General features: G+C 34.0%; 2 protein-coding genes and 1 pseudogene across 2 annotated transcripts; all 3 read right to left on the bottom strand.

Moving 5' to 3' along the window:
• Nucleotides 1–223: 223 nt before the first annotated feature.
• On the bottom strand, nucleotides 224–2,340 carry LOC116105932 (putative disease resistance protein RGA1). The gene is made up of 2 exons (XM_031392295.1): nucleotides 325–2,340; nucleotides 224–238 (listed from the first exon to the last, which is right to left on the bottom strand). Exons 1-2 carry the CDS (start codon nucleotides 2,338–2,340, stop codon nucleotides 224–226), a joined length of 2,031 nt encoding a protein of 676 aa, XP_031248155.1.
• A 1,373-nt stretch (nucleotides 2,341–3,713) lies between these two features.
• On the bottom strand, nucleotides 3,714–6,245 carry LOC116105931 (putative disease resistance protein RGA4). The gene has a single exon (XM_031392294.1). The coding sequence runs from the start codon at nucleotides 6,243–6,245 to the stop codon at nucleotides 3,714–3,716; it is 2,532 nt and encodes an 843-aa protein (XP_031248154.1).
• A 23-nt stretch (nucleotides 6,246–6,268) lies between these two features.
• LOC116105930 overlaps nucleotides 6,269–18,843 on the bottom strand; it is a 31,129-nt pseudogene continuing 18,554 nt past the window's right edge.

Genomic DNA, 18,843 nt, shown 5'->3' with positions numbered 1-18,843 from the left:
CCACTCCGGTAGTTCTTTTAGCTTGGGACATCCTTGAATCATTATGCACTCTAAGGTGTTTGCCGATCCTTGAAGAATAAGCTGAGGCAAATCCACTAACGATCGCAAATTGATAACTATAAATTTTCGAACTCCCAAGCAAAGGTTGTCTTTGTCTTCTCCTTGAAATTCCATCTTCAGGTTAAGGTCTGAACAGTTATGAATAGCTACCTTCTCTAATCTCTTAAGGTACTTGATACTGTATGGCAAAGAGGTCAGGGAACAATGTTGAATAACCAATGTTTGGAGGCTTGTGAGACCTTGCATCCCTTCACACAATCTTACTAGATTCTGGCAGTCAGCTAAGAGCAAAAATTTAAGAGAACTCAAACGTCCGATTCCAGTTTCTCTTAGATACAGCTCTTTTGTGGTTATTTCCACGTGCCTAAGGGAGATCATCCTTCGAATATTCCTAGGCAACTTCTTAAGCTGAGAACAACAATAAAGTCTGAACGTATCCAACTTCTGAAGCTTACAAATAGATTCAGGAAGTTTCTTCAACGCAAAATTAAATGATAAGTCAAGGTATCTCAGATGTATCAACGAACCGACAGAGTTTGGCAAGACTTCAAAAGGCATGTCACATAAGGTTAGCAGTCGAAGGTGCTTGAACTTAAATATGCATGTACCGATAAATGATACACCAATATGCTCGTTTCCTTGCAGAAAAATAAGGGACCGTACCGTCTTTGATCCATTATCTAAAACTTCTGGAGTTTTTTGAGCGTTGAAATCAGAGTCAATAATTGAAAAGTGCCGAACGCTCCCATCAACTATTTGGCTTCTGGATTTTATAACGGCACACTCACTTTTTGCCACTGATATTGCAAGATCATGCATAAGATCATGCATTTTAAAATTATAAAATAAATGATAACATTCCGTAAAATCCTCTAAGAAACACCTTGAGCATAACTCCTTCATACAACGCACAGCAACATCTTCTAACTCTTCAATATCATCATTAGAGGTTGCAAGGAGTCCATGTGCCATCCAATGTCGGGTCACGTAATCACTGTCATAGATATAATCCTTTGGAAATAAGGAAAGATAAGCAAAACATTGCTTCAAGTGAGACGGCAAATTATCATAGCTCAGTTTCAATACTGGTAAGATGTCTTCCTTTTCCTGTTTCAGCTGCCAGATGTCACTTCTTTTTATTCTTAACCACTCATCTTCATCTGTGTTTGCAAAAAGTAAGCTCCCTAAACTTCTCATAGCTAAAGGAACTCCTTTACATTTTCCGACAATGTCCTTAGCAATTTTAATGAGGTTTGGAAAATCTTTCCCTTCTCCATCTTTAAATGCGCACTTTTTAAACAAGGATAAAGAATCCTCTGGTGAAAGGCCTTCTATGAAATGTGGGGAAACGGTGCCCACTATCTCGGCAACAATTCTACTGCGTGTACTAACAATAATTTTACTTCCATTGACACCATTTAGCAGTAAATTTCCCAGATCCATCCATTTCATTCGATTTTCATTCCAAACATCATCTAAAACAAGCAAAAACTTTTGACCAGCCAAAATTTCTTGCAAACGCCTGGGTATTTCATCGGCTTTTAACTTAGCACAATCCTCATCTGTCGCAGAATAAATAATTTCTTTAATCAACCTAACAACATCAAAGTCGTCGGAAACACATACCCACATCTTTAACACAAAATGCCTATAGACCCTCTCATCATTGTAAACCATTTTAGAAAGAGTGGTTTTACCCAAACCCCCAATCCCAACTATAGGAATGACGGAGACATTAACATCGCCTGGTTGTGTCAAAAAGGTTATGATGTTTTCTTTATCCTTCTCTCTTCCAATGACATCAGAAGCTTGGAAGAAGGAATTAGTCTCCCTCTCCTTGGGAATTACACGCCTCACGTCAACATGACTCTCAATAAGATGAAATTTCAGCCTATCATCTGCGATCTCATCTAACCTTTCTCTAATCTCCTTGATCTTGTGACCAATTTTAATAAGATTAGAGCTTGAAAAGCATTGACATACCTTTAATGTTGAGCTCCCCTGTTGTGATCTCCTGGAAGCTTGAAAGTCGAATTCATCTAAAACGTCCTCAGCATCATAAAAAACATCCTTAAGCTTCGCAAGCCAATCACGCAGCTGATGGTTTTGAGTCTGCTTTGTCTCGGCATCCAACAGCACAGCTCTGATGGCGCTCATGGTTCCCTCAAGTCTTCTTAAATCAGTATCCAGATTCCACAGCAACGACAATTCCCCACCAACAAGGGAACCTATCTTCTTCAAAATTTCAGTGGCAGTGCCAAATACAATGGATTCAGCCATATGTTCTTTGAAGAGAGCGAAAATCAGGTAGTTTAAGAGAAATGAAATAGCTAAGAATGGATATTTGAGCGTATTCAGCTAAAACTAAAACCTTGAAAGTCAACATATACAATTCTCGAGATTCCCGCTGTCAGAATGAGACAACCTAGTGTATTATTATTATTTTGTAGTGGTTAGTGATTTTCTTCTAATGGTATCTAATAAAATAAAGTAAATAGTCGGAAGAAACTGACGTGGGTACTTCTAATAATATAATAAATTAGAAATTTAAATAAATATATTATTTATTCTTTTACTTTTCTCTCATTAAACAAAAACTCCTTTTTAAATCAAAACTTTTCATACAAAATTATAAACAGAAATCAATAATTGAGACAAACACTTTGAAACAAATAAAGTAGTAGTAGTTTAAAGTGGTTTTATCTATTCGTAGAAAAATAAATTTAATATTTTTTAATTTTTTATTGTTTGTGATTCTAGACAACACCGTTTTTTCCGCATTTTTAAATATTGGTTTTCAGACAAACATATAAAACACATTTTTTTGTTTTTATGTTTTTCAATCATTCTCAATATTTTCAAAAAACCTAAATACAAAAACTCAAAATTCAAAAATTCGATATCAGAAAAGATGATTAAATTTCTATGAGTCAATTTAATCATCTTTTCTCTAATTATTTATTTTAAAAGTTGAATTTATTTCGCATAATGAAATCTAAACTATTGGGTTATTATAGTGTATATTTAGATGAGATATGCTCATTTTTTTAGTTAGTTTTTGATGAGGAAAAAAAAAAAAAACACATGTTATAACTATTTATATAATAGAATAATAACCTTTTTTTTTTTTTCATATCAAACATTAATAATAAAATTGTTGTGACAACTTAAAGAATATAAAAGTTTGAACTAATAACATTAAAAAATTGGAAATTGAATTGACTGGACGAGCGCCCTTGCAAGTTTCACGGCCTGGTTTAACTATATTCACAAGTAAAATAAAATAGACAAATAAATCTAAATTATTATTATTATTATTTTGGTAACTCTGGATCATAGAAGGAGATTTATTAATAAGAAACATATAAAAAGAAAAAAAAAAAAAAAAACAACGGGAATAAGAAGATGTGATGAAGCTTGGACACTATAAATGTCATGGTACAAAGGAAATATAAAATATTCAAACACGCATGCATTAGAAACGATAAAATACAACCAACAAATGAAAACAGAGAAGAAAGAAGTTGGAGTGATGTAGGCCTTGAAAAATAAAAGAAGAAGCAACAGAACACGCCACCAATGCTTTAGCAAGAGAATCTGCTATCACATTTTCTTCAACAGAAAAAAAAAAAAGCATTATTATGTGATGGCATTTATTCATCAAGATGAACCTCTCGGACATGAGCAATCTTCGACTCATCACGTCTGCAGCTTTCACTCAGAGCAGGACAGCCTTGAATCTTCAATTTTCTGAGGACAGTAAGGCGTTGCATCCCTTCTGGAAGACGTGACAAGCTCGGACAATTTAAAATCTCCAGTGTTTGAAGTGATGTGAGATTTTGCAGCCACTCCGGTAGTTCTACTAAATTGAGACAACTTTGAATCATTATGCACTCTAAGGTGTTTGCCGATCCTTGAAGAATAAGCTGAGGCAAATCCACTAACGATGGCAAACGGGAAATTATAAATTTTCTAACTCCCAAGCAAAGGTTATCTTTATCTTCTCCTTGAAATTCCATCTTCAAGTTAAGATTTACACAGTCAATAATCATTACCGTCTCTAATCGCTTGAGGTACTTGATACTATATGGCAACGAGGTCAGGGGACAAACTTGAAGAACCAATCTTCGGAGGCTTGTGAGACCTTGCATCCCTTCACACAATCCTACTAGATTCCTGCAGCCATATAAGGTCAAAAATTTAAGAGAACTCAAACATCCGATTCCGTCTTCTCGTAGAAACCACTCTTTTGTGGTTATTTCCACATGTCTAAGGGAGATCATCCTTTGTATCTTCTTAGGCAACTTCTTAATCCCATCACAGCCAAAAAGTCTTAACGTCTCCAACTTCTGAAGCTCACAAATAGATTCAGGAAGTTTCTTCAATAAATGATTATATGATAAGTCAAGGTATCTCAAATGTATCAGTGTCCTGACAGACTTTGGCAAGACATAAAAAAGTACACGGTTTAACGACAGCAGTCGGAGGTGCTTGAACTTGAATATGCAGGTATCGATAAATGATACATCAATATACTCGTAGTTTTTCAAAAAAATTACGGACCGAACCGTCTCTGATCTATTATATAGAACTCCTGGAGGTTTTTGATGGTTGACAACAGAATCAGTAATTGAAAAATGCCGAACGCTCCCATCAACTATTTGGCTTCCGGATTTTATAACAGCATACTCACTTTTTGCCACTGATATTGCAAGATCATGCATAAGATCATGCATTTTAAACTTATAAAATAAATGATTATGTTCTGTAAAATCCTCTAAGAAACACCTTGACCATAAATCCTTCAAACAACGCACAGCAACATCTTCTAACTCTTCAATATCATCATTAGAGGTTGCAAAGAGTCCATGTGCCATCCAATATCCAGTCACGTCAGCGCTGTCATAAATATAATCCTTTGGAAATAAGGAAAGATAAGCAAAACATTGCTTCAAGTGAGATGGCAAATTATCATAGCTCAATTTCAATACAGGTAAGATGTGTTCCTTTTCCTGTTTCAGCTGCCAGATGTCACTTCTTTTTATTCTTAACCACTCATCTTCATCTGTGTTTGCAAAAAGTAAGCTCCCTAAAGTTCTCAGAGCTAACGGAACTCCTTTACATTTTTTGACGATGTCCTCAGCAACTTTAACGAGGTTTGGAAAATCTTTCCCTTCTCCATCTTTAAATGCGCACTTTTTAAACAAGGATAAAGAATCCTCTAGTGAAAGACCCTCTATGAAATATGGGGAAACGGTGCCCATTATCTCGGCAACAATTCTATTGCGTGTACTAACAATAACTTTACTTCCATTGACACCATTTCGCAGTAAATTTCTCAGATCCATCCATTTCATTGGTTTTTCATTCCAAACATCATCTAAAACAAGCAAAAACTTTTGACCAACCAAAATTTCTTGCAAACGCCTGGGTATTTCATCGGCTTTTAACTTAGAACAATCCTCATGTTTTGCAGAATAAATAATTTCTTTGATCAACCTAGTAACATCAAAGTCGTCGGAAACACATACCCACATCTTTAACTCAAAATGCCTATAGATCCTCTCATCATTGTAAACCATTTTAGAAAGAGTGGTTTTACCCAAACCCCCAATTCCAACTATAGGAATGACGGAGACATTAACATCGCCTGGTTTTGTCAAAAAGGTTATGATGTTTTCTTTATCCTTCTCTCTTCCAATAACATCAGAAGCTTGGAAGAAAGAATTAGTCTCTCTCTCCTTGGGAATTACATGCCTCACGTCTATATGATTCTCAATAAGATGAAATTTTAGCCTGTCATAGGCGATCACATCTAACCTTTTTTTAATCTGTTTGATCTTCTTACCAATATTAATAGCATTAGAGCTTGAAAAGTATTGACTTACTTTTAATGTTGAGCTCCACTGTTGTGATCTGCTGGAAGCTTGAAAGTCGAATTCATCTAAAACGTCCTCAGCATCATAAAAAACATCCTTAAGCTTGGCAAGCCAGTCACGCAGCTGATGGTTTTGAGTCTGCTTTGTCTCGGCATCCAACAGCACAGCTTTGATGGTTCTCATGGTTCCCTCAAGTCTTCTTAAATCACTTTCCAGATTCCACAGCAACGACAATTCTCCACCAACAAGGGAACCTATCTTCTTCAAAATTTCAGTGGCAGCGCCAAATACAATGGATTCAGCCATGTTTTCTTTGACGAGAGCGAGAATCAGGTAGTTGAAGAGAAATGAATTAGCCAAGAATGGAAAGCGTATTCAGCTATTCTGGTAATACTGAAACCTTTAAAGTCGACATGCAGTGAATAAAAAATGCGAGAGAAGTTGGTAAAAGTAACTAACTATCGTGTCTAATAATGGTGTCTAATAAAATAAAGAAAATAGTTGACGTGGGTCCTTCTACCAATATATAATAATTTAATAATTTAAATAAAATATTACTTACTCTCTTACTTTTTTTAATATCTCCTTTTCTCACTTCAAACAAAAATTCTTTTTAAATCAAAACTTATAAATGAAAATCATAAAATTGACATATTTAAAACAAACATTTTGAGACAAACTACCTAGGTGGTAATTTGAATTACTTATTCGGTAGATAATAAATTTTATATTTTTAATTTTTTCTGTATTTTCAAACAAAGATGAAGAACATATTTTCATTTTTCACGTTTTTAAATACTGTTTTTAAATATATATTAAACGCGATTTTATTTTTCACTTTTTTCAATCATTTCTCTTTGGGGAAGGCTTTCTTTGATGAGTGGAATTTGGATGAAGTTGTCGCACCATTCATTCAGCAATGGCAATTTCTCACCATCAACCAACTTCATTTCTCATGATTATATCAATGATCTCATTACTAATAATTCTTTAAAATTGTAAAAATCTGGTTTACAAAGATCATATTACTTCATTTCAACTGAGTAAATAGTTTGACCAACATAATTTAATCTATATAACTTGGTTCAAAAACTATAATAAATCTAGAAAGAAAACAGTTCACCTTATATTTTTCACTTTTAATTTTATCTGTCATCTTGTGCCATCTACCTCTTGCAATATTTAATTATTTAATCACATTTAGTTGTCGTCATCACTGTTGTTCTGTACATAAAAATATCTTTATATGTGTTCGACAGCTGCCCCCGGTATATAACTTTCCCAGGAGTAAAGAAAAAGATCAAAAGGCATTGGTGGAGCTCGGTGTTTACATACAATTATTGTACTACCTCTTTGCGAGAACCACAATTAAATACCATCTAGCTATCATCAGAAAATTAATTTTCTGGTGACTTTGACTTTGGTTCCATCCATTTGTTGACAATGAATGTGAACAGAAGTGAAAGATGAGGATTATCTGTAAGAGCATCTTCTCATCAATTATTCAGCATGAAAGACAAAGACTACCTCTTCAGTCTTCATCAATGGATCAGCAGCTTGAAAGTTCTAAATAAAAGGACTCCAATTTTGATTGATGTGAAAATTGTAGAAAATAATTAAAATGAGGGTTGAGGGGTTCATTCAGGATTATATTACTATTTAGCTAAATACATCATTGCTTGCATAGACAGCACCAATATTATCATTGAAATTGAAATTAACGTAATAATTAAACCAATGAAAAAAATTATAAAGATATATATTAATATCCAAACTATAACTTATCAGGGATTTTGATAATTTTATGAAGGGGGTTTGATATTTTCCAGGGGATTTTTGATAATTGTATGAGTTTTTTTTTTTTAATACTTTTTGAAGGATACGATGACTTTCATTCAATCTTATAGAGAAAAATAAAATAAACCTTTTAGATAAAGTTCATGTTGTGAATTTTCTACCTGAATAATTACCCAACCAAGCTCACGTTTCACCTAATGAACTAATCCCACAAGATTAAGTATCAATCAACCACAAAATTGTTAATAGGCATAAAAAAATAGAGAGAAAAACAAGAAAATGAAAGGAGACAAAGTCCATTATAGTTGTTCGACACTCAAGGCCTACATCCACTCTCCAAGGCAAGGTAACATATCATTTTCAATAGCAACATCCATAGATTTACAGAGTATTATTAACTTTTATATTAAACCTTACAACAAGGATGAATAATTACACATAATAAATTGATAAACCCTAAACCAATCAACAATATCTCTGCCCTCTGTTAACTAAGGGTGAGTTTTTGTACAATCAAAGGGTCTTAGCATCAGTTTCTACTTGAAATCAAGATTCCTTCCAGCCATAGGATGAAGATCGAACTCGATCTTCACAAAATGGTGCGACATTGCAAACAAATCGAGCAATTGAATTTGTTTTGATGTTGCTGAATGAGTGCCACAAGACAAGGATAAAAGTGATCCTCCTTTCTCCAAAATGACACCATTTCAATAAGTCCCCAACTTTGACTTTTCAAAGTTTACAAGCCAAGGAAATGCCTTCTGACTTGACTAAATTGGCAAAGAAATGCCAAACACATCACAATTCTCAACCTTGTTACTTGCTTTGACATACCACCTCCCCTTGCCTTGTGTCACGGGTTGGGAGTTTCATACCCAAAAGGCTAACCTATTAGGTGAAGGGACTCCCCCCATTTACAAGCCCAAAACCTCCCCAATACGCTTCCAATGTGGGATTGGTTACATTCTCTCCCACTCAATCCTGTGACGCCCTCATCACAGGTGGGGCCCCCTATCTACCCATCCACCTCACTCTCGTGTGGACCCACAATCACTCTCGTGTGGACCCACAATCACACGTGGACGCCCCTACGTGGGTGCTTGGCGGGACATCGAAAGACTGATTAGGTCTGCTCTGATACCACTTGTCACGGGTTAGGAGTTTCACACCCAAAAGGCTAACCTATTAGGTGGAGGGACTCTCCCCATTTATAAGCCCAAGACCTCCCCAATACGCTTCCAATGTGGGATTGGTTACACTTGGAATCCTTTATCATCATCATTCAATATGTAATAGGCTCAAACAGAGCCTATGTTTATCAACAGTAAAGCTTTGTAAGCATGTCCCTTGGATTTTTAGAACCAGCCACTTTTTCCACTCTTATTTCACCATTCTCAATGAGTTTCCGAATGAAGTAAAGAAGTACATCTATGTGCTTGTTACGCTCATGGAAAACTTAATTCTTACACAAGTGAATAGCACTCTGGCTATCACTTTGTATCACTACCGGCTTCTGAACAATCCCCAGCTCACCTACTAAACCCATCAGCCATCTTGCTTCTTTTGCAGCTTCAGTAATGGCTACATATTCGGATTCTATATTCTCGTAGATGCCTCTCTTTTGAGGTTATTTCCATGTATCTAGGGGAGACCATCCTTTGCAACTTCTTAAGCCCTGAACAAGAAAGTTTGAGCGTTTCCAATTTTTGAAGCTAACATATAGATTCAGGGAGTTTCTTTAATAAATAATTCCAAGATAGGTCAAGGCATCTAAAGTGTATATGATTTAAATATAACAATCAAAGGTGCTTGAATTTGGATATGCATGTATTGATAAATGGCACACCAATATGCTCGAATTCTTTCCTTGGAAATATAATGGACCTAACTCTATCTGATTTATTAACTATAACTTATGAAATCAGTGTCAATAACTGAAAAATGTCGAACTCAACCATCGAGATGAATCGAACTTTCTGTTTTAAACTCTTCAGTTTTCTGTAGGCAGCAAATGCCCAAACATAATGAAAAAGATGATTCTATTATGCGCTAAACTAAGCATGAGGATGTATAATGTATCTGTCTTTGGATTTTGTAATAACAACTTGAGATCGCTAATATCATCAATCTAGCAAACAACAGAGCAGCTATCAGGGAAATAGGATTTAGAACACTTAACATTTGAAGGCAGGTTTTTTCTCCGAATAAGAGAATGGAAAATGATAAAGTTATCGAAAAGTTTACACCGAATTTGTGCACCGAATGACGTGATAAAATCCTGACCGTTGATTAATATTAACTGATAATAAATCAACGGTCAGGATTTTGTCACGTAATTCGGTGCACACCCGTCAGTAATTGTAGCATTACTCATAAGAGAATACTGGCCTTCATTTTTACATGTATGCGCATCAAAGTTGGGAATTTGAAACCTCCAGAGATCAGTCTGCCCCTTCATTTTTACGTGTTGTCAGCCATAAATTTGTTAATTACTATTTGTATCTTTGCATCAAAAGAAATTTCTTCTTTGTAATGTGTTTAATCTTAGGTTGTTTATCAAGAGACAAGGGAACGTTAAAGCAACAAAAAAATCACTTGTATTACTACTTATATTGTAAAAATATTATAAAAGATATTCATTTCACTGCTATTCACATTATTTTTAAAGGAAATATTTATTATAAGCTTCTCGCTTCACGTTGCAACACTATCCAAGAAAGCATCAGTCGTATTTTGGCTAGCACGGAGGTGGTTGATCAAGTCATCTTTCTTTGAGCATCGGGGTTTTTACAAATTTCTGAGGCCATTCATACAGTGATGGAACTTCTGTGGGTCAAGTAGCTTTATGCCTCCAAGTTCCACTGAAAATTGTAGCCAGTGAAATTATAGATCCCAAAACCAAGTCTAGGAAACACATGGTATCACCGGAAAGTTTCTTCTTTTTAATCTGCTCATTTACAACTCCTCGTTTTTCTTGTGCAGACTAAAGCTTTCTCTTTTCATGTCCTATGGCACAGCAAGCAGCCCAAGCACGGAGCACACCCTGCAGACTCAAGGATGATTAAAGACTCAGAGATTGATTTTCCATTAAGCAGAAGCACCGGTACGTTCTTGTGAACAGGATTACATTGGAGAAGCAGGTTACTGTTCTTTCTCAAGTCTTCTTCTATATACTCATGCGCTACACCCTTGAGCTTTAAAGCCCATACAATTCAGACACAGAATAGGCTCAGTGATGCTCCAATCACTTTCACCTCTTTCATCTTGGAGATATGAAAATCTTTAATCAAACACTAGTTTCAATATAACTAAGCCTTGTATTGTTGATTTATACTAGTGCGGTTCTGAAAAGTATTGCATTTTAAGGCTTGTTCTACTGATATATACTAGTTGGGTTATGAAAAGTATAGCATTTTAAACCTTGTTTTGTTGATTTATAGTAGCGGGGTTCTGAAAAGTATTGCATTTCTTGTCAAAGTATAGCAGGATGTTTCTTGAAAAACAAATAAATCTTTGTCCTTTAACATATGCATACCCATAGTCAGGATGTGCATGGTTTAGTTTGGCATAACTGAAAAAGAAAAAGAATTATAGTTTTAAAATTAATGACATATCTATAAAAACAAATGAGTTCTTTCTTTCTTTCTGTATAAAAAACAACACTTCTTTAAAAGCCAGGGTCTTCCGAATTAAGGAAATCAGACATCTATTTCCTATAAAAATTGAAATAGTTGAGAAGCTTTTCTTTGCATCAACCATTCATGAAGCAATAGGAACTTAACTCTGCATCAACCAATTCCATGACAGTGAGGCAGAGAGGGATCCTCTGTTCTCTCCACCCAAAGTTTTTGTCTTCTTCAACTAGCTTCTTAATATTTGTAAGTTAATTGAAAATACTACCATACATTCCAACTTCAAATCACATAATTCTGGAATCTTAATGGGTATACAGTAATATCCATAAGCAATATTCAATTCACATTTCAGTTATTAGTTATTGGTTAACAGCTTTATCAAAGTTAAAAAGGTAATACAAATTATTCTCAATTCAAAACCTTTCTAAATCATTGGATTACAGTGAATACGTGATTTCAATTGAATTCTGGTTTTACATTCAAGCCTTACAGTGCAAACAGGGTTCCTACTTCCGTTTACATACACAATGCATTGCATTTTATTTTGCATATCGGATTATAGTTTACACAACCTAAAAGACTTTAGCTTCACTTTGAATACAACATAACTGCAATGCTAAAGTTTGTTGTGACAACTTATACAAGTTTAAACTAATAACATTAGAAAATTGGAAATTGAATTGACTGGACAAGCGCCTTTGTAATTTTCACAGCCTAGTTAACTGTATTCACAAGTAAAATAAAAATAGACTAATAAATCTATATTTCTTTTATAATTAATTTTTTTTGGTAAGTCTGGATCATGTGAAGGAGATTTATTAACAAGAAATAATAATAATAAAAAAAAAAAAAACTCGGAAAAAGAAGATGTGATGAAACTTTGACGCGATAAATGTAATGGTACAAAGGAAAAATAAAATATTCAAGCACGCATGCATTAGAAACAATAAAATACAACCAACAAATGAAATTAGAGAAGAAAGAAATTGGAGTAATGTGAACCTGGGTACGGAAAACTTGCTGGAATCATGATGTAGGTCTTGAAAAATAAACGAAGAAGCAACACAACACGCCACCAATGCGTTAGCAAGAGAATCTGCTACCACATTTTCTTCAACAGAAAAGAAAAGCATTACTATGTGATGGCATTTTTTCATCCAGATGAACCTCTCGGACATGAGCAATCTTCGACTGATCGCGTCTGCAGCTTTCACTCAGAGAAGGACAGCCTTGAATCTTCAGTTGTCTGAGGACAGTAAGGCGTTGCATCCCTTCTGGAAGACATGACAAGCTCGGGCAATCTAAAATCTCCAGTGTTTGAAGTGATGTGAGATTTTGCAGCCACTCCGGTAGTTCTACTAATTTGGGACAGCTTTCAATCATCATGCACTGTAAGGTGTTTGCCGATCCTTGAAGAATAAGCTGAGGCAAATCCACTAACGATGGCAAATTGCTAATTATAAATTTTCGAACTCCCAAGCAGAGGTGGTCTTTATCTTCTCCTTGAAATTCCATTTTCAAGTTAAGCTCTTCACAGTCCTCAATCATTACCTTCTCTAATCTCTTAAGGTACTTGATACTGTATGGCAACGAGGTCAGGGAACAAGTTCGAATATCCAATCTTCGGAGGCTTGTGAGACCTTGCATCCCTTCAAACAATCTTACTAGATTCTTGCAGCCATATAAGAACAAAAGTTTAAGAGAACTCAAGCATCCGATTCCATTTTCTCGTAAATACCGCTCTTTTGTGGTTATTTCCAAGTGCCTAAGGGAGATCATCCTTCGTATATTCCTAGGCAACTTCTTAACCCTATAACAACCAGTAAGTCTGAACGTCTCCAACTTCTGAAGCTTACAAATAGATTCAGGAAGTTTCTTCAATAAAAAATTACCAGATAAGTCAAGGTATCTCAAACGTATCAATGTACCAACGGACTTTGGCAAGACTTCAAAATCTATACAGTTTAAGTATAGCAGTCGGAGGTGCTTGAATTTGGATATGGATGTATGGATAAATGATACACCAATATGCTCGTATCCTTGCAGAAAAATAAGGGACCGAACCGTCTTTGATCTGTTATCTAGAACTTCTGGAGTTTTTTGAGCTATGAAATCAGAGTCAATAATTGAAAAGTGCCGAACGCTCCCATCAACTGTTTGTCTTCTGGATTTTATAACAGCACACTCACTTTTTGCCACTGATATTGCAAGATCATGCATAAGATCATGCATTTTAAACCTATAAAATAAATGACAATCTTCCGTAAAATCCTCTAAGAAACACCTTGCCCATAACTCCTTCATACAACGCACAGCAACATCTTCTAACTCTTCAATATCATCGTTAGAGGTTGCAAGGAGTCCATGTGCCATCCAATATCCGGTCACGTAATCACTGTTATAGATATAATCCTTTGGAAATAAGGAAAGGTAAGCAAAACATTGCTTCAAGTGAGACGGCAAATTATCATAGCTCAGTTTCAGTACTGGCAAGATGTCTTCCTTTTCCTGTTTCAGCTGCCAGGTCTCACTTCTTTTTATTCTTAACCACTCATCTTCATCTGCGTTTGAAAAAAGTAAGCTCCCTAAAGTTCTCAGAGCTAACGGAACTCCTTTACATTTTCCGGCAATGTCCTCCGCAATTTTAATGAGGTTTGGAAAATCCTTTCCTTCTCCATCTTTAAATGCGCAGTTTTTGAACAATGATAAAGAATCCTCAAGTGAAAGTCCTTGTATGAAATGTGGGGAAACGGTACCCATTATCTCGGCAACAGTTTTACTGCGTGTACTCACAATAATTTTACTTCCATTGACACCATTCACCAGTAAATCTTTCAATTCCCTCCATTTCATCGGCTTCTCATTCCAGACATCATCGAGGACAAGCAAAAACTTTTTACCTTTCAAAATTTCCTGCAAACGCTTAGGAATGTCATCTGCTTTTAACTTACTACAATCCTCATGTGTTGCAGAATAAATAATTTCTTTCATCAATCTGGTGACATCAAAATCGTCGGATACACATATCCACATCTTTAACTCAAAATGCCTATAGACCCTCTCATCATTGTAAACCATTTTAGAAAGAGTGGTTTTACCTAAACCCCCAATCCCAACTATAGGAATGACGGAGACAATAACATCGCCTGGTTGTGTCAAAAAGGTTATGATGTTTTCTTTATCCGCCTCTCTTCCAATGACATCAGAAGCTTGGAAGAAGGAATTAGTCTCCCTCTCCTTGGGAATTACATGCCTAACGTCAACATGACTCTCAATAAGATGAAATTTTAGCCTATCATCTGCGATCTCATCTAACCTTTCTCTAATCTCCTTGATCTTGTGACCAATTTTAACAGGATTAGAGCTTGAAAAGCATTGACATACCTTTATTGTTGAGCTCCCCTGTTGTGATCTCCTAGAAGCTTGATACTCGAATTCTTCTAAAACATCCTCAGCATCATAAAAAACATCCTTGAGCTTATCAAGCCAGTCACGCAGCTGATGGTTTTGAATCTGCTTTGTCTCGGCATCCAACAGCCCAGCTTTGATGGTTCTCATGGTTCCCTGAAGTCTTCTTAAATCACTTTCCGAATTCCACAGCAACGACAATTCCCCACCAACAAGGGAACCTATCTTCTTCAAAATTTCAGTGGCAGTGCCAAATACAATCGATTCAGCCATGTTTTCTTTGAAGAGAGCGCGAATCAGGTAGTTTAAGAGAATGAATTAACTAAGAATGGATATTTGAGCGTATTCAGCTATACTGCTAAAACTAAAACTTTAAAGTCGACATGCAGGAAATAAAAAATGCGTGAGAAGTTGGTAAAAGTATGTAACTATCGAATCGTATCTAATAAAATAAAGTGACGTGGGTCTTTATTATTTATTCTTTTACATTTTTTTTTTTCAACATTTTTAACTTTAGTGCTTTTTTTCTAATGGCATCTAATAAAATAAAGAGCGGATCCAGAAATTTCTGCTAGGGTGGGCTAAAGTAAAAATTAATTATACATTAATACCTTTATCTATTAATATTTTTGTTAGGGTGAGCCAAAATATATAAATTATACATATTAACATTTAAAAAAAAAAATTTGAGGGTGGGCCAAAAAGTGGCTGGATCCGCCCCTGAAATAAAGAAACTAGTGGAAAGGAATTGACGTGGATCCTTCTAATAATATAGTAAATTAAAATTTTAAATAAATATTATTTATTTTCAATATTTTTAACTTTAATGCTTTTCTTCGAATGACATCTAATTAAATAAAGAAAATAGTGAAAAGAAACTTACGTGGGTCATTCTAATAATATAATAAATTAAAATTTTAAATAAATATTATTTATTCTTTTACTTTTTTTTTTCAATATTTTTAACTTTAATGCTTTTCTTCTAATGACATCTAATTAAATAAAGAAAATAGTGAAAAGAAACTGATGTAGGTCCTTCTAATAATATAATAAATTAAAATTTTAAATAAATATTATTTATTCTTTTACTTTTTTTTTTCAATCGTTTTTTAACTTTAATGCTTTTCTTCTAATGGCATCTAATTAAATAAAGAAAATAGTGAAAAGAAACTGACGTAGGTCCTTCTAATAATATAATAAATTAATTTAAATAAATATTATTTATTCTTTTACTTTTTTTTTTCAATATTTTTCTTCAGGCTTTTTTTCGAACGCCATCTAATAAATAAAGAAAACTAGTGGAAAGAAACTGATGTGGGTCCTTCTAATATATAAATAAAATTTTAAATAAATATTATTATTCTTTTATTTTTTTTTTCAATATTTTTAACTTTAATGCTTTTCTTCGAATGTCATCTAATTAAATAAAGAAATAGTGAAAAGAACTGATGTGGGTCCTCTAATAATATAATAATTAAATTTTAAATAAATATTATTTATCTTTTACTTTTTTTTTTTTTCAATATTTTTAACTTTAGTGTTTTTCTTCGAATGACATCTAATTAAATAAGAAAATAGTGAAAATAATTGATGTGGGTCCTTCTAATAATATAATAAATTAAATTTTAAATAAATATTTTTATCTTTTACCTTTTTTTTTTCAATATTTTTAACTTTAATGCTTTTCTTCGAATGGCATCTAATTAATAAAGAAAATAGTGAAAAGAAACTGATGTGGGTTTTTAATATAATAAATTTTAGTAAATATATTTTATTATTTTTTTTATTTTAACTTTTATGCTTTTCTCTAATGGTATTGGTATCTAATTAAATAAAGAAAATAGTGGAAAGAGATTGAACGTAGGTCATTCTAATAAAAATTAATAATTTGAATAAAATATTATTTGTTCTCTTACTTTTTAAAATTTTTCTTTTCTCTCTCAACAAAAACTCTTTTTAAATCAAAACTTATCATGAAAATCAAGGATGATGTGGATTTGACCTTGTTATCGCTAATTACAATAATTAGAAATTAATTTTGTGGTCGTTATGACTGGTTCGACAGAATGACATATTTTAAACAAGCATTTTGAGACGAATAACCTATGGTAATTTGAAATGGTTTTACCTATTGGTAAGTAATAAATTTTATATTTAATTTTTTTTTATGTGTTTTTAGACAAACATGAAAAATACATTTTTGTTTTTCGTGTTTTAAATAAACATATTAAACACGATTTTATTTTTCGTATTTTTCAATATTATCAATATTTTCAAAAAAAAAAAAAAAAAAGAATACGAAACTCAAAATTCATAACCAAACAGACCCATGTTTGTTTGAATATTTAAGACCATAACCTCTATTATTGTTCCCTAATGTTGACAACCCCAACGGCTTAATATGACTTTGTAAAATATTATATAATCATTTATTTTAGAAGTTGAATCTCTTTCACTTCTTGAGTCTAAATTGTTTGTTATCAGATGTATATTTGGATTGGATATTGGTAGGTCTTCTTCCTTTGAGTTAGCTTTTGAAAACACACAAAACAAAACAGAGAAGAAAGCAACAATTAACCCTCAAATCAAAATGCAGTTAGTTTAATATCTTCTTTGGAAAGAGGTCCCAAGCAATAAACCATAAACTAAAGAGTAAAGATCAACTATTATTGGTTGTTGGGTGCCAAAGAGCGCATGTAGCCTACACTAGCAGTGAAATAGTTACAAGCTTTTCACTTGGGGAAGGCTCTCTTTGATGAGTGGAATTTGGATGAAGTTGTGGCACCATTCATTCAGCAATGGCATTTCTGACCATCAACCAACTTCATTTCTCCAACTTGTTCCATTACCGGCAGCCAGTGAGGGATCCAACCCAATGCTAGATCCAGATATCCTTCTTCTCCACCGAATATTTCTTTCCCTCGATCTGCTTCTCAAGAAAGGCAAATGATTCTATTGCAGACTCCACTGCTTTGTCCTTTCTTCTCTTGTTTCCAGCAAGCTCCAAATGCACCCATCAACACTAGTTTCATACAAATTTAATACAAGATAGAAGCCTTGTATAAGCACAAAGCTAAACACATGATTAATCAAACTATTTTTCATGTACCTTCTCATCAGCAAATTTAGCCCAGAAGCGAGCCATGCTCTCTCACATGGATCTTTCAGCAGTAAAGGGTACTTTTCCTTCCACAACTCTCGATATATTCGAATACAAGTGATTCAGCAATCGGTTTGTCATGGTGAACCAGCACAGGACTCTTATGCACAGGATTGTATTCAAAGGATTGGACCTTGTTCATTAAATCTTCCACTATGTATTCATATTCAACCCCTTTAAGCTCAGAGCCCATTCAATTCTCGTGCAGAATAGGCTTAAGGTTGATCCAATCACCTTCACTTCACTCATGTTGATAAGCTTCGATATGAACTGTGAACTCAATTTGCAATTTATTCCAACTATCTTCTGGTGATTATCGATCATATAAAGTATTTAGCAAAGAGTTGCCTTATATGTTTTTCGTTGAAAAGTCAATGACTATAAAATATGCGGCCGCGCATTTTGACTTCAAGGATAAACAAAAAATTCATTCATGGAGAATTCGTATATTAGTTTGAATAATAAAGATAGAGAAAAAGAATATTTTCGCCTGGACGACCGATTAGCAACCGGAAGTTCAACAGGAAAATTTCTAATAAAAGATTTAATTTGACTGATGTGACAATTGTAGTAAAAAAATGAAAAGAGGGGTTCATTCAGGATAAAATAATTAATTACTAATTACATCATGCTTGCATAGATAGCCCAATATTATTAATGAAATTGAAATTAAAGTAATAATTAAACCATGAGAAAATTATAAAGATATATATTACAATCCAAACCGTAACATATACGGGTTTTGATAATTATAAAGGTTTTATATTTTTTAGGGAATTTTTGATAATGATATTTTTAATACTTTTAAAAGGATGTTGACTTCAATCATCCCTTGTGCTTGCACCCCTCGAATACTCCAGGTTCTATCTTAGTTTCCTTTCAACTCATTGGAATAGAGATTATT

Source organism: Pistacia vera, unplaced genomic scaffold (genome assembly GCF_008641045.1).
Source record: "Pistacia vera cultivar Batoury unplaced genomic scaffold, PisVer_v2 Contig507, whole genome shotgun sequence".
Lineage (NCBI taxonomy): Eukaryota > Viridiplantae > Streptophyta > Magnoliopsida > Sapindales > Anacardiaceae > Pistacia > Pistacia vera.
This window is presented reverse-complemented; position numbering and strand designations above follow the sequence as displayed.